This window comes from Pseudorasbora parva, chromosome 13, assembly GCF_024679245.1.
Source record: "Pseudorasbora parva isolate DD20220531a chromosome 13, ASM2467924v1, whole genome shotgun sequence".
Lineage (NCBI taxonomy): Eukaryota > Metazoa > Chordata > Actinopteri > Cypriniformes > Gobionidae > Pseudorasbora > Pseudorasbora parva.
This window is the reverse complement of record NC_090184.1, coordinates 45,411,933-45,439,322: the sequence shown is the minus strand read 5'-3', so window position 1 is coordinate 45,439,322 and position 27,390 is coordinate 45,411,933. Positions and strand designations below refer to the sequence as shown.

General features: G+C 38.5%; 1 protein-coding gene across 4 annotated transcripts; it reads right to left on the bottom strand.

Annotated features, from left to right (window-relative positions):
* Nucleotides 1-2,122: 2,122 nt before the first annotated feature.
* cdc14b (cell division cycle 14B) lies at nt 2,123-27,388 on the bottom strand. 4 transcript variants are annotated; one of them, XM_067414563.1, is made up of 16 exons: nt 27,068-27,388; nt 25,521-25,611; nt 24,527-24,602; nt 24,308-24,400; nt 24,095-24,171; nt 23,846-23,912; nt 23,714-23,776; nt 22,848-22,935; nt 22,510-22,740; nt 20,811-20,949; nt 20,297-20,465; nt 18,115-18,218; nt 9,154-9,201; nt 7,508-7,561; nt 7,226-7,412; nt 2,123-2,628 (listed from the first exon to the last, which is right to left on the bottom strand). In XM_067414563.1, exons 1-16 carry the CDS (start codon nt 27,165-27,167, stop codon nt 2,626-2,628), a joined length of 1,590 nt encoding a protein of 529 aa, XP_067270664.1. In that variant the 5' UTR covers nt 27,168-27,388; the 3' UTR covers nt 2,123-2,625. The 4 variants fall into 4 exon arrangements, with proteins under 4 accessions (XP_067270664.1, XP_067270666.1, XP_067270665.1 ...); XM_067414565.1 differs by lacking the exon at nt 7,226-7,412 and adding an exon at nt 2,739-2,804 and having other exon boundaries at nt 27,068-27,387; XM_067414564.1 differs by lacking the exon at nt 27,068-27,388 and adding an exon at nt 25,812-26,168.
* Nucleotides 27,389-27,390: the final 2 nt, after the last annotated feature.

Below are 27,390 nucleotides of genomic sequence, written 5' to 3'. Positions count from 1 at the left end.
TCAATGCCCTTGCAGATGGAGGTTTTTACTCAAAATCTCACGATACATGGCCCTCATTCATTCTTTCCTTTACACGGATCAGTCCTCCTGGTCCCTTTGCAGAAAAACAGCCCCAAAGCAGTATGTTTCCTCAGCATTCTTTCTCCTCCAAACACAAGTTGAGTTTTTACCAAAAAGTTCTATTTTGGTTTTATCTGACCATGACATTCTCCCAATCCTCTTCTGGATCATCCAAATGCTCTCTAGCAAACTTCAGACGGCCCCAAACATGCACTGGCTTAAGCAGGGGGACACATCTGGCACTGCAGGATTTGAGTCCCTGACGGCATAGTGTTACACTAATGGCAGCCTTTGTTACTTTGGTCCCAGCTCTCTGCGGGTCATTCACTAGGTTCCCCGTGTGGTTTTGGGATTTTTGCTCACCGTTCTTGTGATAATTTGACCCCATGGGTTGAGATCTTGTGTGGAGCCCCAGATCAAGGGAGATTATCTGAGGTCTTGTATGTCTTCCATTTTCTAATAATTGCTCCCACAGTTGATTTCTTCACACCAAGCTGCTTACCTATTGCAGATTGAGTTCTCCCAGCCTGGTGCAGGTCTACAATTTTGTTTCTGGTGTCCTTTGACAGCTCTTTGGTCTTGGCCACAGTGGAGTTTGGAGTCTGACTGTTTGAGGTTGTGGACAGGTGTCTTTTATACTGATAACGAGTTTAAACAGGTGCCATTAACATAGGTAATGAGTGGAGGACAGAGGAGTCTCTTAAAGAAGTTACAGGTCTGTGAGAGCCAGAAATCTTGCTTTTTTTGTAGGTGACCAAATACTTATTTTCCACCATCATTTGCAAATAAAATCTTTAAAAAAATCAGACAGTGTGATTTTTCTGGTTTCCCCCCTCCTCATTCTGTCTCTTATAGTTGAGAGATTCCTGAAGCATTTGTGCATACCTGTCAAGTATCCCGTTTTGGCCGGGAAAGTCCCGTATTTTACCCTTCTTTCCAGCCTTCCCCCCTATTAGTATTTTCCCGTAAATATCCAGTATTTTAACCTGCGTTATTAAAAAATAATAATACCGGAGTAAAAAAAACAAAAACATTTCCAATCTGAGCTCTGTAACTAGCCTCGCGATAACTGCCATCTGCAGTAGCCTACAGTACTTTCGCGAGGTTAGTGTGTGAGGTCAGATGACGAGTGACAACGTGGGGATAAAACAAAAAAGAGACGGATGATGGACGTAACTAACGATAGAAACGGAAGGCACTCCTGCCAAAAACCCAAACCCTCGTGTAAATACCTTGAATGGGACAGCAAATGTAATTTTCTGAAGAGGAGCAGGTGGGGGACAGTCACGCGTTCGTAAGTTTTGTAACTGCGCATTCAGCATCTCAAATCCGCATCGTGCGACAGCGGAAGATCTTTTAAAGTGACAGTAACCACTTATAATGACAATGTAAAGAACAAAAGTAATTGCTCACTTAATATGCTCTACTCTTGAGTAAATAACTTCAGTACCTTTAATAAGGATTAATCTATATAATTCATAACTTATACAGTGCAAACTGATAACAATTTATGTATATTTCCACAGGTACAAATAAAATGTATTATTATTATGGGTTTATGTATAGGACTATGTTTTAGAACCAGCATTAACTTCTGGAGCAGTTTGAGCTCCAGTAGCTCGTCTGTTTGATCGGACCCCACGGGCCAGCCTTCGCTCCCCACGGTCATCAATGAGCCTTGGCCGCCCATGACCCTGTGGCCGGTTCTCCACTGGTCCTTCCTTGGAGCACTTTTGATAGATACTGACCACTGCAGACCGGGAACAGCCCACAAGAGCTGCAGTTTTGGAGATGCTCTGACCCAGTCGTCTAGCCGTCACAATCTGGCCAAACTCGCTCAAATCCTTACGCTTGCCCATTTCTCCTGCTTCACACACATCAACTCTGAGGACAAAATGTTCACTTGCTGCCTAATATATCCCACCCACTAACAGGAGATGAAGAGATCACCAGTGTTATTCACTTCACCGGTCAGTGCTCAAATGATTGGGTCCAAAAGTAAATCTGATTAAACCCAGACTATAAATCTATAAAGCAAGCACTCAAACATACTGACACAATGCAACTGCAGAAAGGATTTATTGAAAGTGATATGACTCAAATCCTTTCCCATTATACTCTATATACACATGTGAAATTATCATGATTTAAATTTGGTCATCAAAATAAAGGTATGCAGTATTTACAGTAAAAAAAAGAAATCTATCAAATTTCCGCTTACACACAGCTTTCAGTCATGATTCACATTCGATCGTTTACAGTCCGTCTTGAGTCCATAGCGCACTGCGAGTATTAATAAAGCACTAGATACAGTATTAAAAACAATATTACATGTTTAGTAATGCATAATGGCAAAGGCAGCGTTTGACACTCATGATATTTACAACGGCATAAAAGATGCTTAAAGCTCTCTCTGATAAAAAAAAAAACTCTTTATAAAATAAAAATGATTTTTTTAAATGAAAACCGTTTTCTTGTTGAACACTGTTGAGAGTAGAAGTCATAATCTGTAGGATCCGCAGCCGGATTCAGCGCAGGAGAGGAGCTCGAGCTTTAGAGATGGAGTTACTGTGAAAACAAGACACGCTTTAAACACCAAACCAATGTGTGCCAAACATCAGCACATGCACATGCGCTACAGCAGAGGGAAGCTAAAGAAGAAGAAGGAAATCTGATACCATGGTCTCTGAAAGCGCACCGATGGCACAGCATGAAGCACTTTCCTTCTTCTGGACTGAGATCGTCTATTACAGGTAAGGTGGCAAAGGCAGTGAAAAGATAAAAACCCATTAAAATGAGCGAATCTCTGACCCATTTCACCATTTACAGCTGGTATTAAAGGACAACTCCGGTGAGAAACGCCCCTAGGGGTAATTAACAGATGGTTAGCGAGTATATCACTCTCTGGGATGCGTTTTCATGAAATCCAATGTAAAGAGTTTTATCTCTAAAAACAAATTAGCTTATAACGCTTGTCTATGGGGCATGGAATAAGTGAAATTAAATCGCTAGTTAATACCACTAACAAGGCTCAAAATAGCCTCACACTAACACGGCAGCATAATGAGGGTCCCTACATGCAAACCGAAGCATTGAGAACTTTATAAGAGTACAAACAGTTTAATAAGAAGATACTTTATAAACCCAGCACATTACACGTTCAAGGACAGGCGCCAACTTGGAAAACAGTCTCGACTCGTCGGGAAAGGTCCATGAGGCAGGACTTACATAAAGTAACCAATATAAACCTACATATAGCTAACCTACTGAAAGTGTAATCTGACTTTTAGACCTATTCTTGTTTTACGGTCTATGTGGCAGACTGATCCAAATGCCATTAAAAAAAAAAAACTATTGTATATAGTATATATTTATTATATACATTAAGAAATTCTTAATTTTATATTGAGCAAATTAAATAGGGAAAATAGTCTGGAAACAAAAATATTTTTCCAAACTTTCCCAGACACTGGAAATTACTCAAAAATCAAAATCCATCATTTTCCAAACCCCGTAGGAACCCTGATATGGACAGATAAATGTGATGCAGTGCATTTGAGACGCACGCCACAACACCAGGTGTAAACGGGGTCATGTTCACTGATCTGGGTAAAGTCATTTAAAGTGAATCAGTTATCCAGGACAAGCGTGCAAGCAGAGACGAGAGATGCAGGAAAGCTGAAGGCGTAAAGCCCAATTTATACTTCTGCGTCAAGTTCATGCATAGACCTCTCGCGATAGTCGATTAATCAATTAATCAGACAATTAAAAAAAATGAGCTCGAGAATTTTTCCGGCCGCAATGACTTCCATTTGCATGCTTGTTTGTTTTCCTCGTCTCTCGGTGACTGTGCGTCTCGTCCGTTTGGGGAGGTGTTTAAACTAAACGTCCTTGGCCATATTCATCTGGAACTCGTGGCTCTTCGGGTGCGGAGCCGTATGCAAAGTTGCAAAATTTGACGTGCACACCGGCAAGCGAAACGGGGTCTCGCGTGCTCCGAGTTCACGTAATTTTTGTCGCTCGTGTGGACGCGTCGAGTATAAACGAGGCTTAAAGCTACACTGAAGTTGGCAGTTTAATAAACGCAAGTTAATCTTTGTGAACTAAAAAGGCTCATGAGTTCCTGTAGAGATAGCGATACACATTCTCCTTTTTTTGCCAAATAAATGAAAATAATGTCATCAATGTCTTCTCTCTCGCTGTATCAAAATCTCACCGAGCTTTCCTCAGAGATAGTCAAGTTCAGTTAGTGCATGATTAGGCTACATGATATAATTTTTTTAATACTGTATCCTAAATTGTGGATAGTTATGCTGAAGTATTTCTGGAGTGTTAACGATTAAAAGAAAAAACAACAACAACAACCGTACAGAACCGAAAACCATGACCCTAAAACAGTAGGTTTTGTGAACCGTGCCGCCCCTAATATACAATCATCCGTTGCAGTTTTCATCCATTTTATTTATTGTTTTTGGTTGTTTTGTTAATTTATTGTGAATATTTAAAAAAAATCAGTTTTCAGTGTTAAATAGTCTTTAGAAATTAAAGTTTATTGATCTTTGAAAAGGTGTACCTGCATTATTATGGCATTATCATTATTTTAGATGAAAAGGGTTTCAGAACGACAATATCGTTTATCGCAATAATTTCTTGGCCAATTTATCGTCCAGCAACTTGCATAACTTGCGCCGTAGGTCCAGCGCAGAAGTATAAACGAAAACCAACGCGTAACTTGCGGCGTAGGTCCAGCGCAGAAGTATAAACGAAAACCAACGCGTAACTTGTGGCGTAGGTCCAGCGCAGAAGTATAAACGAAAACCAACGCGTAACTTGTGGCGTAGGTCCAGCGCAGAAGTATAAACGAAAACCAACGCGTAACTTGCGGCGTAGGTCCAGCGCAGAAGTATAAACAAAAACCAACGCGTAACTTGTGGCGTAGGTCCAGCGCAGAAGTATAAACGAAAACCAACGCGTAACTTGTGGCGTAGGTCCAGCGCAGAAGTATAAACAAAAACCAACTCGTAACTTGTGGCGTAGGTCCAGCGCAGAAGTATAAACGAAAACCAACGCGTAACTTGTGGCGTAGGTCCAACGCAGAAGTATAAACGAAAACCAACGCGTAACTTGAGGCGTAGGTCCAGCGCAGAAGTATAAACGAAAACCAACGCGTAACTTGCGGCGTAGGTCCAGCGCAGAAGTATAAACGAAAACCAACGCGTAACTTGTGGCGTAGGTCCAACGCAGAAGTATAAACGAAAACCAACGCGTAACTTGCGGCGTAGGTCCAGCGCAGAAGTATAAACGAAAACCAACGCGTAACTTGCGGCGTAGGTCCAGCGCAGAAGTATAAACGAAAACCAACGCGTAACTTGAGGCGTAGGTCCAGCGCAGAAGTATAAACGAAAACCAACGCGTAACTTGTGGCGTAGGTCCAGCGCAGAAGTATAAACGAAAACCAACGCGTAACTTGCGGCGTAGGTCCAGCGCAGAAGTATAAACGAAAACCAACGCGTAACTTGCGGCGTAGGTCCAACGCAGAAGTATAAACGAAAACCAACGCGTAACTTGCGGCGTAGGTCCAACGCAGAAGTATAAACGAAAACCAACGCGTAACTTGCGGCGTAGGTCCAACGCAGAAGTATAAACGAAAACCAACGCGTAACTTGCGGCGTAGGTCCAACGCAGGAGTATAAACAAAAACCAACGCGTAACTTGCGGCGTAGGTCCAACGCAGGAGTATAAACGAAAACCAACGCGTAACTTGCGGCGTAGGTCCAACACAGAAGTATAAACGAAAACCAACGCGTAACTTGCGGCGTAGGTCCAGCGCAGAAGTATAAACGAAAACCAACGCGTAACTTGCGGCGTAGGTCCAACGCAGGAGTATAAACGAAAACCAACGCGTAACTTGCGGCGTAGGTCCAACACAGAAGTATAAACGAAAACCAACGCGTAACTTGCAGCGTAGGTCCAGCGCAGAAGTATAAACAAAAACCAACGCGTAACTTGCGGCGTAGGTCCAACACAGAAGTATAAACGAAAACCAACGCGTAACTTGCAGCGTAGGTCCAGCGCAGAAGTATAAACAAAAACCAACGCGTAACTTGCGGCGTAGGTCCAGCGCAGAAGTATAAACAAAAACCAACGCGTAACTTGCAGCGTAGGTCCAGTGCAGGAGTATAAATAAAAACTAACGCGTAACTTGCGGCGTAGGTCCAGTGCAGGAGTATAAATAAAAACTAACGCGTAACTTGCAGCGTAGGTCCAGTGCAGGAGTATAAATAAAAACTAACGCGTAACTTGCAGTGTAGGTCCAGTGCGGGAGTATAAATAAAAACTAACGCTTAACTTGCAGCGTAGGTCCAGCGCGGGAGTATAAACAAAAACCAACGCGTAACTTGCAGCGTAGGTCCAGCGCGGGAGTATAAATAAAAACTAACGCGTAACTTGCGGCGTAGGTCCAGCGCAGAAGTATAAATAAAAACTAACGCGTAACTTGCGGCGTAGGTCCAACGCAGAAGTATAAACAAAAACCAACGCGTAACTTGTGGCGTAGGTCCAGCGCAGAAGTATAAACAAAAACCAACGCGTAACTTGCGGCGTAGGTCCAACGCAGAAGTATAAATAAAAACTAACGCGTAACTTGCGGCGTAGGTCCAACGCAGAAGTATAAATAAAAACCAACGCGTAACTTGTGGCGTAGGTCCAGCGCAGAAGTATAAATAAAAACTAACGCGTAACTTGCGGCGTAGGTCCAACGCAGAAGTATAAACAAAAACCAACGCGTAACTTGTGGCGTAGGTCCAGCGCAGAAGTATAAATAAAAACCAACGCGTAACTTGTGGCGTAGGTCCAGCGCAGAAGTATAAATAAAAACTAACGCGTAACTTGCGGCGTAGGTCCAACGCAGAAGTATAAACAAAAACCAACGCGTAACTTGCGGCGTAGGTCAAACGCAGAAGTATAAACAAAAACCAACGCGTAACTTGCAGCGTAGGTCCAGCGCGGGAGTATAAATAAAAACTAACGCGTAACTTGCAGCGTAGGTCCAGTGCAGGAGTATAAACGAAAACCAACGCGTAACTTGAGCCGTAGGTCCAACGCAGAAGTATAAATGAGCCTTAAGGAAGAGCGTTCTCGAGCCCCGGTTACATGACGGACTTACTGAGCTGAGGGAACTCAGCCTGAGCTGCATGGAAAGGGCAGAGCAAGTCCTCTGGGGCTTTAAATGCGTTACATTCGCCTGCTTGATGAAGTTACTGTTGGCCATAGAGCCACAGAACACGCCCTCCGATTCACAGGCCATTACGTGCAAGCTGCCTAAAGATTTAGCGAGCCTTGAGTGTAAAGGGCTGTGAAAGGAGAACATCAACGTCACACTAGAGCTTGCTCCAGATGCTTTAGTGATTTAATGCAAACACTGGCTTAAACTCAAGAAAACACCCACCTACTGGGCCTGATGGATCCGAGCGAAGCCCGAGTTCTTTTCCTTTTATCGGAGCTACAGGAAAAACAGATTTTACAGGTTACATGAGGGATGGGCACAGCTGATGAAAATGCATAATAAAAAAAAAAAACATTTGTCATTAATCAATGCTATAAATAATTAAATATTTAAAATGTGAATAAATCATTTAAAAATAAAAATAAAACCCTCACTTTAAAAAAAAGTGATTTTTTTAGTTAGTAATCAAACATTAATGCTCTCAACAATTAATTCAATATTTAATTGTTCATTTAAAAATATAATATATATATATATATATATATATATATATATATATATATATATATATATATATATATATATATTTTTTTTTTTTTTTTTATTTGACAGTAATTTACCAAAAATATTTACTCATAAATAATTAATTAAATATTTAAATGTTAATTTAATAAAATATAAAAAAAATTAATTGTCAGTAAATAAAACACAAATGCTATAACTAATTAATTATTAAAAATGTAAATAAAATAATAAAAAAAAACACTATTGGTCAGTAATTTACCCCCCCCCACACAAAAAAAAGTGTGTATATATATATATATATATATATATATATATATATATATATATATATATATATATATATATATATATATATATATATATATATATACACACACATATACATACATATAAATATACACACATATACATATATATATATATATATATACACATATATACATATATACATATATACATATATACATACACACAAAATATTTGAAATGCATAAAAAACTAAAAAGATTTTTTTGGTCAGTAATTGAACATCAATGCTCTAAATAATAAAAATGTTAATAACTAATTTTAATTTTAAATGTAATTTGTCAGTAATTGAATGCCAATGCTATAAATATTTTATTAAATATTAAAAACAAATAAATTATTCAAAAATAAAAACATAAAATAAAATACTCACTTAAAATTTGATTATATCAAACACCAATGCTCTAAATAAGTAATTATTAAAAATGTAAATAAAAAAACATTTCATTTATCAGTAATTTACGATAAATATATATTTACCTATGAGTAATTAATTAATATTGACAAAATAATTGAAATAAATAATTAAAAAAATTATGTAAGTAATCGAAAACCAATGCTCTAATCAAATATTATATATATATATATATATATATATATATATATATATATATATATATATATATATATATATAAAATATTAATATATATATATATTTTTTTGTTTTTGTTTTTTTGAAGTGAAATATTTTATTTGTTTACTTACATAAGGTGACCATTAACCAACATCAGAAAACCATGAATATGTTGATTATTGAATTATTATCTTCAGGGGGACTTTATGAATTATCTATTTTTTAACTAAATCAATCTGTTCAAAAGGGAATATGAAGTTGGCCTATTTTAAAGAGATTTGTCAAAAGTACTGTTCACTGTCATATATATATATATATATGACAGTGAACAGTACTTTTGACAAATCTCTTTAAAATAGGCCAACTTCATATTCCCTTTTGAACAGATTGATTTAGTTAAAAAATAGATAATTCATAAAATAATGAAGTAAACAACCATATTCAAATAAATAAGAACCTTTACCTTAATGACTTTGATGTTGACTTGGTGAGAATTGTATTTTCTTCTAACCTGCAAGTAAAGAAAGCAGATTTTCAGCGTGACAAAATAAAGCAGAGCAACAGGAGGAAGAGGAATGCACAGCAGGCCCGTCGCCAAACCATACAGCGTGCATTTATATGATCATTCAGCTGAGCAAAACACATTTCTGTGGATTATTCCATAATCAAACCTCTTCAGTGACTATAGAGGGAGCGAGAACAAGTCTTGGTCACTTCAGTGTGCACTGCATTTACACACTATCTGGAGGAATTGAAGAGCTTTCGCGACTCGTGTTTATGAAGTGTATAGGCATGATGATGCTAAAGGTGTTCGTGATGCTAAAGGGATAGTTCACCCAAAAATGAGCCTGTGATGTTGATCTGCTGACCCCCAGGGCATCCAACATGTAGGTGTGTTTGTTTCTTCAGGAGAACACAAATGAAGATTTTTAACTCAAACGTTGCTGTGTGTCGGTCATATAATGATGTGAATGGGTGACAACTCTATGAGAGTAAAAAAACATGCTTAGACAACACACACACAAACCCTGCTGCTCGTGACGACACACTGATGTCTTAAGACACGAATCGATCGGTTTCTGTGAGAAACACAACAGTATTTGTGTTATTTTTTTACCTCATATCAGGCGAATCTCATCTAGTGTTCCCATCCGCTATTACTGCCGTCTGATGAGGTCAAACCGGCGCGATCATAGATATATATTATACAGTTTCCTCATTAGTGCCGGCGCGGATCGGTCGAATGAGCCATCTACATAATATATATCTATGATCGCGCTGGTTTGACCTCACCAGACGGAAGTAATAGCGGATGGGAACACTAGATGAGATTTGTGAACTATCCCTTTAAGTGTCGGTGCATTTAAAATAAATACAGGTTGATTTCTATGTTCTGGCAGAGAGAAGCTGCAGATAAAGCAATGCAATTAATAATTAATTAAATATTAAACATGTAAAATTTATCTGAATAATTATAAAATAAAAACAAATCAAAATAAAATAAAATACTCACTTAAAAAAAAAACATTTTGTCAGTAATCAAACACAAATGCTCGAAATAATTAAATATTAACAATGTAAATAAAAAATAAAAACAAAATACTCACTTATAAACACAATTTTTTTTGTCAGTAATCGAAAACCAATGATTAAATATTAAAAATGTAAATAAAAAAAATAAAAACAAAACAAAATACTCACTTAAAACGTGATTTTTTTTTTGTTGAACACCAATGAACTAAATTATTACAGTTTTATTTGTCAGTAATCGAACACCAATACCATAAATAATTAAAGTAAATAAATAATAAAATAATAATAAAAATAAAATGTCAGTAAATGGAACACCAAATGCTCAAAACAATAATGCAAATAAATAATTTAAAAATCTAAAACTTTAATTTGTCAGTAGTCGAACACCAATGATTAATAATTAAAAAATAAACAGCTAAAAATAAATTACTCACTTAAAACGTGATTTTGTTGTTGTTGAACACTAATGCACTTAATTATTAAAATATAAATAAATAAATCAACTTTTATTTGTCAGTAATTGAACACCAATGAGTAAATATAAAAAAAAAAAAATTAAAAAAATAAACAAATCAAAATAAAACACTCACTTAAAATGTGATTATTTTTTAATTATTATAAAATAAAACATTTGTCAGTAATCCAACACCAATGCTATAAATAATTAATATTACTTTTTTATTTGATTTAAACTCCATTGGACATTTAAATAAAGAGGGAGAAACAACATACGGCAAAAACAATCCCGTTACATATGTGTAATGTTATGTTTTTGAATGATTAAATTGTGTACCGAGGAGTGTTATGAAGGATAATTAATGGACTCAGAACTGCACGGATCACAATCGTGGCTCAACAAAAACACAACGGTCAATGCATGACATTTATCACAGGTGTTTGAGCACAACTCAGCTGGTTCAGTTCCCAAAGACTGACAAACCACACCAAAAGCTGAAATTCGAAATTGACATACCAAGTTGAAATAGCCGATTTCGTATTTTAACTGAGTATGTCAAAGTCGAAATTGGCATACAGAGCATGTTCTTTACCGGAACTCTGATTTTATTAAACAACTGTCAGTGAATTATTGTTGGTTATAATCAACATTAAGCCGCAAATGCAGAGAATGGAGATTATATAGAGCTATCTTTGGTCAAATCAAACCAAAATGTTCATAAATGAACATAAGTATCTCAGAGACTGACGCCACAGTTGTCAGGAAGCCTGTGATATTTGTAAAGGATGATCCGTCGAGACACTTACAGCGTTCCAGTCCACAGAAGGGCTAAGAGAGTGACGGGAGAAATCACTTACAATCCCACCCCGTCTATACAGTAATGGATGGAAGGGAAGCCAAACAACATCCAGCAGAAGACAACGCTACAGAATGCCGAGAGCAGCACAGAGAGCGGCCATCTAGACACAGGGGCGAAATTCAGAACACAACAAAACAAGGAAGGAAGACAGGAGTCTTTTCCCATCACTGCAAACTGGATGGATCTGCCGTGCTGTTTTTTCCACACTGAGATTATGACATGAACCATTATGTGCTTTAAAGTGCCCCTGTTATGCTATTAAAGGCTCTTCTTTCGTTTTGAAAGTATCCAATAACAGGTTTACATGCATCCAAGATAAAAAAAATTTTTTTTTTAAACCTCATGATATTCAAATAATATTCATTGTTCATTTAAAGATTCAGTCTCTCTAAACCCCGCCTCTCCCAAAGCCTGCTCAACTCTGATTGGTCAGATGGCCCAGTCTGTTGTGATTGGTCAGAAACCAAAAGCTCATTATCATATCTGAATCTCAGCTCTTGACACAAGAGTGATACGAACAGTAACTATGGCGTGGGTTTTATAGTATAAATCTTAAAGTGGATTTGCTTTGGCAGCAGAAAATGGCTTCTTCACATGAACAACAATGTCAATTTCGTCTTAGCGTCTAAGTATGTCAATTTCAACTTAATACGTCAATTTCGTCTTAGCGTCTAAGTATGTCAATTTTGTCTTATCGTCTTAGTACGTCAATTTCAACTTAATACGTCAATTTCGTCTTAGCGTCTAAGTATGTCAATTTTGTCTTATCGTCTTAGTACGTCAATTTCAACTTAATACGTCAATTTCGTCTTAGCGTCTAAGTATGTCAATTTCGTCTTAGCGTCTAAGTATGTCAATTTCGTCTTAGCGTCTAAGTATGTCAATTTTGTCTTATCGTCTAAGTATGTCAATTTTGTCTTATCGTCTTAGTACGTCAATTTCAACTTAATACGTCAATTTCGTCTTAGCGTCTAAGTATGTCAATTTTGTCTTATCGTCTTAGTACGTCAATTTCAACTTAATACGTCAATTTCGTCTTAGCGTCTAAGTATGTCAATTTCGTCTTAGCGTCTTAGTACGTCAATTTCAACTTAATACGTCAATTTCGTCTTAGCGTCTAAGTATGTCAATTTCGTCTTAGCGTCTAAGTATGTCAATTTCGTCTTAGCGTCTAAGTATGTCAATTTCGTCTTAGCGTCTAAGTATGTCAATTTTGTCTTATCGTCTTAGTACGTCAATTTCAACTTAGTACGTCAATTTCGTCTTAGCGTCTAAGTATGTCAATTTCGTCTTTCGTCTTAGTACGTCAATTTCAACTTAGTACGTCAATTTCGTCTTAGCGTCTAAGTATGTCAATTTTGTCTTATCGTCTTAGTATGTCAATTTCGTCTTAGCATGTCAATTTTCTTTATAGCATCTTAGTATGTCAATTTCGTCTTAGCGTCTTAATATGTCAATTTCAACTTAGTACGTCAATTTCTTCTTAGCGTCTAAGTATGTCAATTTCGTCTTAGCGTCTTAATATGTCAATTTCGTCTTAGCATGTCAATTTTATTTTTAGCATCTTATTATGTCAATTTTGTCTTATCGTCTTAGTATATCAGTTTAGTTTTAGTACGACGAAATTAGAACTTGACAAACTAAGTTGAAATTGACATACTAGGACGAAAATCGAAGTCGAAATTGATATACCAAGACGTACTAAGATAATTGCTATACTAAGACAAGATGAAGTAAAAATTGACATACTAAGACAAAAGTCTAAGATGAAATTGATATACTAAGTTGAAAATTAAATTGACATACTAAGACGAAAGTCAAACTTGACACACTAAGACGGAAGTCTAAGACAAAATTGATTAACTAAAACGTACAAAGACAATTGATATACTAAGACAAAGTTAAAATGTACACACTAAGACAAAAGTCTAAGACGAAAGTCAATACTGACATACTAGGACGGAAGTCACAAGACAATAGTCGAAACTTGACACCAAGTTGAAACTGACATACTACGACAAAATTCACAAGACGAAAGTCGAACTTGACACGAAGTTGAAATTGACAAACTAAAACGAAAGTCAAAATTGACATACTAAGATGAAATTTACATACTAGGGAGAAAGTTTGGATTGACACACTAAGAAATTGACATACTTAGACAAAGTTGACAAAACAAAAGTCAAACTTGACATACTAAGACGAAACTGATATACTAAGTTGAAATTGACATACTAGGACGAAAGTCTAAGACGAAATTTATATACTAAGGCAAGAAGTAAAACTTGACATACTAAGACAAAAGTCTAAGATGAAATTCACAAGATGAAAGTCGAAACGACATACTAAGTTGAAAATTATATTGACATACTAAGACTGAAGTCTAAGACAAAATTGATTTACTAAAACTTACTAAGACAATTGATATACTAAGACAAAAGTCTAAGACGAAAGTCAATAATGACATGCTAGGATGGAAGTTGAAATTGACATACTAAGACAAAATTCACAAGACGAAATTTGAACTTGACACTAAGTTGAAATTGACATACTAAGACGAAAGTTTGAATTGACAAACTAAAACGAAAGTCAAAATTGACATACTAAGACGAAACTGATATACTAAGAAGAAATGTTGAATTGACACACTAAGAAATTGACATACTAAGACGAAGTTGACAGAAAAAAGTCAAAATTGACAGGAAGTGAGACTGGAGTTACTGAGGACTCATTTCAGTTCAGAATAGACTCTTTCTTTTAGGAGACAATAACTCTATTTATCTGCATTGAAACTTTGCAGATCTTTAACATTCACAAACAGCTCTATTACACACTGCATGACAGGGAATATCCCCAAAAAAACATAACAGGGGCATATTATATTATATTACAAAACTTAAGTCTACAAATAACATTTAGATGGAAATGGGTTTCCAGCTGTAAATCGAATTCAATCGGTGTCTGAGATCAGATCCAGTTTACAGTGCAAATGAAAAAGACGCGTGTGTGTTACAATAACACAAAGCAGTTCACACACTTCATGCATGACAAATCAAGCACATCAAACATCAGCATGCAAAGCCAAGACTTTGGTTAGAACATCTAAAAAATAAAAAGATGGAAAGTGTTACGGGAAAGCTCAGAAGTTTGTGAAGGTGGAAGCTGGAATAATCTCGCTCTGTGTGCTGGATTACAGTGAGACTGTGTGTGTTCTGACACACTTTACAAAAGAGTCTGCTGGAAAACTGTGGCTTTGGTTTTCGGAAAAAACGTTCTCAGTAAGCACTAAATGTTCAAAACAAAGGTGCGAGATGAAATGATGACCTGCGGCAGCCACGCGTTCATTATGCGATGGTGTCACAGGACTTACCTGAGCTTTATTCTGCTACCATTTCAATGGCACACAACAGTCGGGCCACAGCGAGCCCAGAACGCTGCAACACTTTACTACCATTCGCCTGCTGTGTGATAAAAGGCTTTTGGAGTCTCTCTCGTCTCGCCAGCACAATCATTATCAGGAAGACTGATGTTTTTAACTCTAGAGCATGCAGTTAGTCTATGTATGTCATGCACACACAGTAAAACAACAGAAAACCACTACTTGTGTAGATTATCCGGAGGGGGAAAAGTGTCTAAAGAGCTACACTACGGTACACATCCACTGGCGTGTTAGACTCTGACTATTTTAGGGTGCGTTCACACTTGTCATGTTTGGTTGGATTAAAACGAACCCTGGTGCGATTGCGAAGTTAGTGCGGTTCATTTGAACACATGTGAACGCTGCCATCCGAACCAAACAAGCGGACCGAGAGCGCTATAAAGACGGGTCCGCTTCCAAACGAACTCTGGTGCGGTTCGATTGATATAGGAACGCAACACGGACCAAAGACATGTAGACGAACCAAAAACAGGACATGATGTCAAGATGCGACGCATAGTCAGCTGATTTGAAGACGCGGAAAGATCGGCGTATCCAAAATTAGTAACATTAACGTTAGAGGGGAAACGTTGGAGCAACGAGAAGGAAGTGCCTCATCAATATTTGGTCCGACGAGCATGTTTCGAAAATGCTAGAAAAAACGCACAAAAAGCAAACCTGGCTCTTCTCATCAGAGGACCTGTTGGCCATTAGTCGGTACAGACGACAGAACGGCCGTCTCTTTTCTGCACAACGGAGGAAATCCTGGAGCTGTTTTGAATGTTTTGAACACTTTATGAGCTCTTCAGGAGTTCTCAGCGGGTAAAAATAATGCCATATGTACACGCATAAAATGATGACATTTAATCCAGCACGTTTTGAATGTTCCTTTAGCGAGATATACGTCATATAAGCCGACCAATTAGGTTGTGAGCGTCTCCCTGAGCCTTTGGTTCGGTAACTTTAGGTTTGCTGTTATAAATGCCAGTGTGAACGCTAAGCAGACCAGGACTATATGTTTTGTTTTTTGGTCCGGACCAAACGAACTGAACTACAAGTGTGAACGCACCTTTAGTTTGCACTGATGGATTCGGTGCTTAACCCTATAAGGCTACTGTATCATATTTGATATGGAAACTTCTCAGACCTCTTAATTATGAACATGATCAAAACTTTGATATTGTTAGTAATATTTCAGATGGACTGAAGCAGGTGTCCTTGATTTATCCATGTGATTTTTCTAAAAAATTGAGTATCAAATATGATCATCAGGCTTTTGAGGAAGGTTTTTCAGTTCATGTCAATCATCATTGCATTGCATTAAATATGAACATTTTGGCAGATACCGATATTTTTTTAATATTTGAATGCAGATAACGATATTAGCCAATACATTTAAATCCAAATTATGGATATTGTGTTCGATACCGATAACGTTAAAAATTCACATGTCTCGGCCAATACCAATATGGTGGCCGATAAAATTAAAAATAAACATGTCTCGGCCGATACCGATATGGGGGCCGATAACATTAAAAATTCACATGTCTCTGCCGATACCGATATGGTGGCCGATAACATAAAAAATTCACATGTCTCGGCCGATACCAATATGGTGGCCGATAACATAAAAAATTCACATGTCTCGGCCGATACCGATAATGTGGCCGATAACATAAAACATTCACATGTCTCTGCCGATACCGATATGGGGGCCGATAACATAAAAAATTCACATGTCTCGGCCGATACCGATACGGTGGCCGATAACATAAAAATTCACATGTCTCTGCCGATACCGATATGGTGGCCGATAACATTAAAAATTCACATGTCTCGGCCGATACCGATATGGTGGCCGATAACATTAAAAATGAATATTTCTCAGCCGATACCATTTGTATATTTTTGCTCAGTTTGGGCCTCTTGAGTTGAAGTTGAAGTTGAAGTTCTTCCTTTTTTCTCACTATATGAGCCATAAAAGCTGATGCATCTAAAAGGTATATTTAGATATGGTCTAAAGATTTGATAAAAATGTTACAAAACTTTTTGACAGGTTTAAATTGTCACCTTTAATTCAGATTTCAAATGCAGTTTGCATGCTTTCATTGCATCCTTGTAGCAATAAAAGTCGCCTTTGGCTTGGCTTGCTCAGTTGGGGACACTAAAATTATGATCCAAATTATTCAACTAAATATGCAAATAAAATTAATTAATTAGGTCTTATTTAATTCTATAAACTATAATACTGATCTGCCAACATTGTCGCTCTATGATAAATTAAAATAAGCTGATAACATCACTGTTTACTCCAGAACGACTGTACAGCCAAATCTAATTCTGCTGCAGTATTGTCCTGTTTAACACTGAAGCTGCACTGACATAGCCTAGAAATCTAGACGCCCCCTAGCGGCAGCAAATCTAATCTGCCCACGAGTGTCGTCTAGCAACTCTCAATACCCTTCTGAGCTGTATTCCCCTAACTCTTGCCGTGCCAATCACATCGTGTGTAGAGTCAGTGGGCGGGGCCATAATGACGACGGCCGAGTTGCGTTTGCGTGCTTCTAGTAAACACAGAAACTGGCGAACGGCGGTCTGTCGAATCAGCTTTGACCGCGACTCTGGAAGACTTGAGTTGAGCTTTTCTCTGAGAAAAGAACAAAGAACGGCACTGAAGTCATTCTTACGAAGGGAAGATGTGTTCTGAGTTTAGCCGACCGGATACGGCGAATGTTTAATTTGTCAGCGAGCTCTGCTTCACCTTCGTTGCTCTGGTTGGGTGTAGCGCTATCCTATCGCGTGCAGAGGGAGTTTGACAGACAGCCGTTTATCCGCCCCTCGGATTGAGCCGTCAATGGTGAGTTTCAGACCAAACATCTTGATGTGGCTCTGGCTTGTCAGGCTAACTTTGACACAATCTGCATTGTAAAAGTGCGATATAAATAAAGATGATTGATTGATAAAACCAACCAAACTGTATGTAAACATGGGAATTTGAAAAAAAGGAGCATTTTCTGAAATCATAAGCATGATGACTTTATTAGCTGTGCACTGAAGACAGCATATTTCCTCTGCGCCAGTGGACACGTACCGTCAGGCCTCGATGGCTACATGTATATGGATGGACAGGAGAGGGAAGTCATGGAGAAGAACTTACGATAGTGAACCCGTGGACGCCCTGGACTGCCTCTTACTCTTCAGAGCTCGCAGTTTATCGCCTTGCGTGAGGCCGCCACACTCCTCTTCCTCTTCCTCAGTGTGCTAAAGAATAAAACACAACCTGGTTAAAGCTATTATCTAAACTACTAAAGCTGTTAAAGCTCCACTGTGTGATATTTCCCCCATCTAGCGGTGTAAAGGTTTATGACCATCCAGTGACTATTAGTTTCTGTTCCTCTCAATTCTGATTTCGTTTTAACTCCTATGGTGGCCAATTCAGTCCAAGATTAACACGGCAATCCCCCTCTTCACATTCGACACTGTGCCATCGAGTGTTAAAACGTGAAAGGCGGAGCTTGAATTTACGGGTATGTCCCTCTTTGGCTACTGTACTTTCAAGATGGAGGAGCAACATGGCGACCGGCATTCGAACCCCTCACCCGTAGGTATTTTCAATGGCATATTATAAACTTACCAGAATACTTTATTACTTGAAAGAAGTAAATATACATTAATGAGCACATATATTTTTGAACGGACTAAGTGATTTTAGCTAAGAATAAACTTAAAAAGTTACACAGTGTAGCTTTAAAATGCATACGAATTACAGCGAAGCGCAACGATACGGTGCTCCGCAGGGGTCAAAAGGGATCTAAACAGTTAATTATGAAGCAATCTCTTCTTGAAAACTCATAGATGTGGATTCAGACTAGGGATGGGTACCGAAACCCGGTATTAAACGGGCCCCAGGGCTGAATTATGAAAGACCGTTGTATCGATAAGCTCGGACGTTATCGGTTCTGCTGTCGGTACTTTTGAAAATAGATGAGAGAGAGAGAGAGAGAGAGAGAGAGAGAGAGAGAGAGAGAGAGTGTGCAAAACGACAGTCCTAATGAGTGACGGAGGACAGAACTAAACATTCAAACATAGCCTGGTTACACTTTACACTAGATTGTGATAATGTGATTTTATTTTAGATTTTGGCTTCTTTGGCAAAGATTTTGGCTTTAGATTTTGGCAAAGAATATAATTTTAATATTAATGTCTTGCGCAACTTAATTCCCTTTGCAGCAGTAGCCTACGCTCATTTCTTCGTCATTTCTCCCTATAACTCAAACGTAATGACAGAATCAGCACGATCAGTGATTGTTGTAAAATACAGTCTAGCTACTGTTGGTAAATTGTGGGACGCATTTAATAATAAAAAGAGCGATTAAAAGCACAAAAATGTGCCCAAGAGATTGTTCCCAAGTCGGCGCGCTCTGAAACGGCCGCAACGAGACGAGCAAATTACACTTTCGGTTTCACACTCGCGTCTAAACGATCAAATGTACACAAACATCTATGTCAAAATGACCGGCTTGGAGAGTCTCTTTAACACAAAGTTTGTGTCTAAAATGGACGTTGTTATTATGGATAGTTGGGAGAAAATGTAGTGCATCTGCCTAGTATCAGTCGCCTATAGATCTGCACATCTGTCTTAAAGAGGCAGCGGTGTAAATAAACATGCTGACGAATTACTGCGAATTAAACAACCAAATGCAAAGAGAAAATCCCTCACAGCTCTTGAATGAATAACTTCAGCTTTAATAAGCATTAATTTATCCTATCTATGATAAACTATGCAGTGTTATTTTACATTTGATTACTAGAATTCTTCCTGAAATTAAAGCACTGTGTAGGCCTATATAATGTGTATCTTTGTTAATTGTGTGTGTGGGGTATAATATATATATATATATATATATATATATATATATATATATATATATATATATATAGTAAATCTCAAAAAGTACCGATAAGAATACCGTTAAAGTACCGGACCGATAAGCAGTATCGTTAAGAGTAGTAATACCGTTAAAACCTTAACGATACCCATCCCTAATTCAGACGGCAATTAAATCACTACACGACCTTGTTTGTGTCTAAAAACAGGAGGTATTCGGCCGGGGAATTTTACGCAGGTGGTGGGAGAAAAACACTGACATTCTGGATTCAGACGGCCAAAAAAAAAAAAAAAAAAAAAAATTCACAGACTAGCCGCTGTAAATTATAAAAATACCTTATGACCCCACGAGAAACTATTACCGTCCGAATAGGGCTTAATTGTGCAAAAAAAAAGCAGCAAACAGACTAAACTATGCAGTTTGTCAAAAAGTGCTGATTGAGGTACTCACCATTTCAGAGGCTGTTTTTCTCTGTGATATGTTCTTGTTGGTACCATTAATGGAAATATCTTCAACTCCAGACAGGATTCCAGCCACTGCCGTTTTACTCGAGCCGTTTTCCTGCTCATTTATTTTTTGGCGGTACAGATCACCCTCTGTCCAGAGACTCGACTGCTTTCTGTTAGATTGAGACACGTATAAACTAATATTAGGCCCAGATTGGAACATGCATTTATCGGGTCAATAGTTTGTAATAATTATGATTTTTGAACAAGTCTCTACTGCATAACTCCAGTAAGCAGTGTAATATTCCTCCAGTGTAGATCATCTGTTCTCTGTGTGAATATATAGTAAAGTGTGATTTATTCCTGTGATCAAAGCTGAGTTTATCATCATTACTCCAGTCTTCAGTGTCACATGACCCTTCACTAATCATTCTCAGATGCAGCCTTGGTGAGCATTAATCTGAACTACTCTAAACTTTTGAGTAAGTGTTTGCAAAAGAGTAAAACAGAGCACCCACTCTTCAACAAAGTTTTGTTGCGGTCCAATGACTGAGCCGGGTCTGCAGATCCTGATCCATGCGATGGCTTCAGCTGCGGTCAGTCTGAAGTGTTTCATCATATAACAGCCGATTAATGTCCCTGTTCGGCCCAAACCAGCTAAAACACACAGTGGATACGCCAGTTAAAGGGTTAGTTCCCCCAAAAATGAAATGTCTGTCATTAACTCCTCTCCCTAATGTCGCTCCACACCCGTAAGACCTCCGTTCATCTTCACACACAGTTTAAGATATTTTAGATTTAGTCCGCGAGCGTATGCAAGTGTATGCACACTATACTGTCCATGTCCAGAAAGGGAATAAAAACATCATCACAGTAGTCCATATGAGACATCAGTGGGTTAATTAGAGTCTCTTGAAGCATCCAAAATACATTTGGGTCCAAAAATAACAAAAACTACGACTTTATTCAGCATTGGCTTCTCTTCCGCGTTTGTGTTCAATCCTCAAATAAAGATTCAAACGGTTATGAATCAGCGTATTGATCAATGATTCGGATCGCCAATGTCACATCACACGATGTGAATCATGAATCAATTCACTGATTCATAACCGTTTGAATCTTTATCTGAGGATTGAACACAAACGCGGAAGAGAAGCCAATGCTGAATAAAGTCGTAGTTTTTGTTATTTTTGGACCCAAATGTATTTTGGATGCTTCAAGAGACTCTAATTAACCCACTGATGTCTCATATGGACTACTTTGATATGGACTATATAGTGCACCGTCTGATCGTTCTCCATCTACTTTATAATGCACTATGTACCATTCACCATGCAGAAAATAGTAAATGTGTGAACGAGTGACCGATTTCAGTCGCAGCTTCAGCGTCTGTTTAAAAAGTAGGAGGTGGGGCTTCAGATTGTAGATAGCATTGATTGGACAGCAAATTTGTGAAAAAACAGAAAAAGTGCAGAGTGATGTCATCAAAATAATTGATCCACACTTATATCTTCTAAATGTTAATGTTGTCATTGTTTTGGAGCCCACTAGCTTATAGATTACAGTAAAGCCCCTTTCACACTGCGATTCCGGCAAATACACGGATAATGCGACCCGGCATTTGTTCCCGGGCCGCTAGCTTTGGTCCTTCACACTGCCAGCGAAATACCGTAATATGTGCGCTTTCACACACAACCCGTAACGGTCCCGGGTCGAGTTGACACGTGACATCCTGATGTGACGTATAACGGCGAGCGATCTCAGCTTCAGCGCGGATAGTAAGGAGCTCCGTGGCCTCGACTTGTGTCCAGTTTGCGCTCATTTCTGCTTGTTTAATTTTAGTTTCTTTTGTATACGAACACTCTCTGCGTTTAAAACACCGACGAGCTCTTCTGGCACTGCAGGGTTGTGTTATTGAAAAAACAAGCTCTAGGAGTCGCACGATAACTACGCACACGTTGCGGCATTAGTTTCGGCTTTTGTTCGCACTGCGCTCGTCCCGGGTCGAATCCCGCAATGTTACTAGGTCCCCGACCTGGGTCTAATTCCGCGACGTTGTTGCTTTCGCACAGAAGGCGACCCGGCAATGCTCCGGGAATATTGCGGGTCAGACGTGCAGTGTGAAAGGGGCTATAGACTAACATATTCGTAATAAAAGCCACCTACAAGAAAAAAAAAACTTCAATTTTGATATCATGGGGACTTTAAGTGCCGGACCTTTGCAGTGGACGGCGATGGCTCCGTCAGCGCTCTCGCAGATGTTCAGGAACTTGGTGACGATGGCGTCGGTGGGCGTACTCCCGTCCACAAAGAACAGGTCATGGTGCCTGAAGCCCATGTCTGTGAAACGCTTGGCGTCGTACATTTTCTTGTTGAGCCGGATGATGGTGGTGATGTTGTGCTTCCTGAAGTAGGGGAAATACGCTTCAGGGGCATGAAGAGGGTATCCTGATGGGAAAAAATAACAAATGTATATAAATCTGTAGTGTGAGACCAGTTTTACTCCAACAGACTAGAGTTAAAGCATTGTTATGATGAGCAAAATCCATACGCACCATTCTCAATTTTGCTCTTTGGATGAGGACCGCTGAAAGCCAAAAACTTCCCTGGAATGATCCAGTTAAAATCTCCATTTTCAGCCCGCTGGGAAGAACATTAAAGTCATTGCAGCATATATTCTAAATGATTTATCGGTGCACATCATTATTTTGTGCCTCATAATCTTGAATCAGAATAACTTCATCTCTTCTCTGATGACGAGGGGCGGGGCCATCTGTCACTCACAGGAGATTAGCCAATAGCAAACCACAGCCATCCAATCAATTCCCCACAGACACAATCAAGCCCCGCCCTACATTTGCTCGTGTTTGAGAAACGATTCGCTCGATATACAGTACAATAGAGAAGACCTTCTCTTTATAGACGAATTAAACGGGTGGTTCCGTGTTTTTTTTCTAGGCTTGGTTGTGTTTATGGGCCGTAGTATAACATGTCTTAATACTTCTTTTTTTTTTTACGTTGTATTTTTCTTCTATTCTCCCTTTATTCCACACCGCTGTCTGTGCTTTGAACGGCTCGTTTGCTTCCTGCTTCTATGAAGCCCCTCCCTCCGAGAAACACAATGGTCTTAGATTGGTCAGATGGCCAAATGTAGTTTCCTGTATTTCTATTGGCTGAAGTGCCAAGCACAGGTTAAGGCCACGCCCCTTCCCATTACGGGCAGAAGTCACATCTGCGGAGACTAGCGAGGGTTTATGATGTCACCAACTCAGGAAGAAGCTTGTTGTAGTCCAAACCAGCCATTTTTGTAGGCAATAAACTGCCATAACTTTAGTTAAAAAAGTGAATCGCATGCAACCACCCCTTTAAGTCTGAAGCGTGAGATTTAACTCTTTACGCTTTAATATCAGCGGAAACTCACCTCATAATGCTCATATTCCTCCACATTAAACAGAGAGAAATCCAGCCAGCCAAACTGCAGAGCCTGAAACACAGAGCAAGCGATCAGTAGTAATAGTGGCAGCGTCTGATGAAGCTTCCGGATCTGGATTACCTTATGAATGGCCCGTAGACAGTCAAGAATATTCAGATTGTACATGCAAGTTCCAAAAGACGCATCTCTGTTGGATGTAATGGAAAAATGAAGTCAGAGATGAACAGAAACCTATTATTACCATTTTAAAAAGGCCATATCATCCATTTTTTATTCTTCCTGAGGTCCACAATTTGTTGTGCCAGGACAACTTGATAGCTCATATAATGTGCATTTTCTTAAATAAAGAGGGTCAATTTCAATTATTACCGAAAAGGAAGATATGATGCATTTTGAGAGACAAGAAGACTGTACACTTCTTCTGGTGTTTTCTGTAGATGCATTACCTACAAAAGAGGACAAACAATAGTGACCCTTCAACATCTAAATATCTGGAAGAACTTTAAGCATAGCTTACATGTTAAAAATAGCATTTCATCAAATTGCACTTCAGTAAATATAAAGTTGCACTGGGAAACTTACAGCATATGAGCCGATCAAATATGCAGCATTGGCTTGTTTCTTTCTGTCACCACATGTATAAAACACAATTTTCTTCTTTGCATGAACACAAGACTGTTGGATTAGAAATGCACACATAAAAAAAACAACCTTTGAACTTATTCCAGTGAATCTTACAAAACATTGCATGCATAGAAAGACAGATGCAACGCTCCATTTTATGTAATGAAGCGTCATTACCTTCAGTTTTTTGTTGAGTTTGCAACAGAAGCGATAAAACATAGCCAGGTTGAGCGGGCCAAAGTCCGCATAGAAGCTGTTCAAATACAACAACAAAAAAAATCAAAGAGGTACAATGCACTAGAAACTATACAGGCTTTTCTATGGGGGAGAAACTCAACAAAAATATTGTTTTTGTCATTGGGTTATCGGATAGTGCAAGTAAAATGTTTGTTTCCATTGTTGTAGTAAACAAAAAGTTTACATGCATTCATACATACATGCATGCATTCATACATACATGCATGCATTCATACATACATGCATGCATTCATACATACATGCATGCATTCATACATACATACATATATGCATGCATTCATACATACATGCATGCATTCATACATACATGCATGCATTCATACATACATACATGCATGCATTCATACATACATACATGCATGCATTCATAAATACATACATGCATTCATACATTCATGCATTCATGCATGCATGCATTCATACATACATGCATGCATTCATACATACATACATGCATGCATTCATACATACATACATACATGCATGCATGCATTCATAAATACATACATGCATTCATACATACATACATGCATGCATTCATACATACATGCATGCATTCATACATACATACATGCATGCATACATTTATACATTCATTCATGCATTCATGCAATGGAAATTTATGAGATCTTTATAATAGTATTAGCAGATACTTACATAAAATGCATATACAGTAAATATCATTATCTGCCAATGTGTCTTGAGATATTTAAATGCTTAGTTTGATGATCTAAGAAGCTCTAGTTTTCAAACATACTACAAATGCCATGCAATGATGTTTGACAGATGAACTAAACCTTCCTCAAAAGCCTGATGATCATATGTAATACTCAGCATAAAGACATTGAACCTACTTGCTAGAAAAGTCAATAATGAGCCATTTGACTGTGTTTTAAAACCAAAGCACTCGTACTTCTCATAGGAGAGCTCTTCATCTATGCAGAAACAGTGTCTGTCAGGATTGCTCTTCGCCTTCTGATGAAGAAGAGCAAAATACAGCTGATCTGAAAACACAAAGTGCACATGATGAAGGAAACCAAACTACACAACATTTCCACGCGGTGCATGAATGTAAACACGTCTGACTGAATCTATTGGTCCAGTAGATTTGAATTTCCCGGAAGTGAGTTCACAAACAAACGCTAAATTCACACAAAACAGCACAACATGTGGACATTTAAAAGCAAAACAAAGAAATCCTCACCTTTAATGAACTCTACGCCGTTTGACAGATCGCAGGTTTCTATTGTAACGTTGTTCCGGTGCATCTTTTAATCTCGGGTTAGTTTAATAAGAGTTCAAACTAGTCTAAATCCAATAGTAACACATTAAACCAAAACAGTCAATTTTCGTCGATACTTTATGAAAAAAATAATAATTCGAGAAATTACGCGAGAAGAAAGTAAAAATACTTAATGTTTACGTGTTGAACTTTTCCTAAGCAATAAAAAAACCAAGATAAATTCAACCAATATATCCGTGTTAACCCTTTACAAAAATGAAATAACCGTTACACTGCACAAGCGATCTTTCTCTTGCTCTTGAAGTCCGAATAAAGTTCAATGCAGTTTAAAACCAACCAAATTTCCCGTCACCTGATTGGCTTTCAACCGCACCGGTGACACGTCAATCACACTAGGCCCCTCCTTCCAGAATTTAAACCGATTGGCCAACAGAAAGATTGTTTGTATTGTCTTTATAAAAGCAAATTTCCATGACTGTAATGTAAACCAAAAACATATTTTAAAGTATCTGTTGCGTAGTCTATAATTTATGCACGTTACAAAACCCGTTCCCGTTACCCGATTGGTTCACAACCGCACTGCTGACAAGTCAATCACATTAAGCCCCTCCTTCCAGAATTTAAACGGAACAGCAGGGAATATTCAAAGCGCCCATTGGCCAACAGAATCAAATTTTTATGAGTGTGTTGTGTGTTTCTTTGTATGGGGTTTAAAACACATTTTCGTGATTGTAATGTAAACAAAAATAATTATATTGTAAAGTATTTGTTGCGTATTCTATAATTTATGCGAATTAAAAATCAGTTTCCCTTACCCGATTGGTCAACAGTCGCACCGTTGACACGTCAATCACATTAGGCCCCTCCCTCCCAAGAATTTAAACTAAACAGCAGGGACTCTAATTGGCTCGCTGCCCACGCCGTTGCTAGGAGAGAAGCGTCGATTGGCCAATAGGATTTAGTTTTTTCTATTTCCACTCATTTCAGTCTATGATTTCAGTGGTTTACATTCAGCGAACAGAACAAAGAAGATAGTTCAGCAATTGTGTAGGCAACATTAGTAGTTCATATTTATGTTTTGAGTTCCCCGCCTCATGTATAACAAGCGTCAATCTCTATATAAACAGCAGTTTGAGTCTCAGCGCCGACCCTCCTCCATGACCCGCTAGCGGTTAAACGCCATAAGATCCTTCCGCCAGCGGCTGCGGTTTGTTTACCTGTGATATGGACGTAAACATCTCTCCTGGATTCCGGCCCGCTTAGAGAAGCGCAGAGTCTCTTCCTCGACTCGCTCCGTCGCTCGCTCTTGCGCTTCATACTCCTCTATGCATGAAAATATGGCGTTTCAAACGGGAGTGTGCGCTGGAAGTGTTTTATTTCGCATAGTCCGGCTCGTAACGGCTCCATGCGCGCCTGCAGATCGGGGAATATATGAGCCAGTTGTCCTGGGAGTGACGTATGGAAGGCAAGTTTCTAAAAGCCTCGCGAGGGACGTCACTGCGCCACCATCTGCCCAACATACGGGCACTGGCAGAACTTT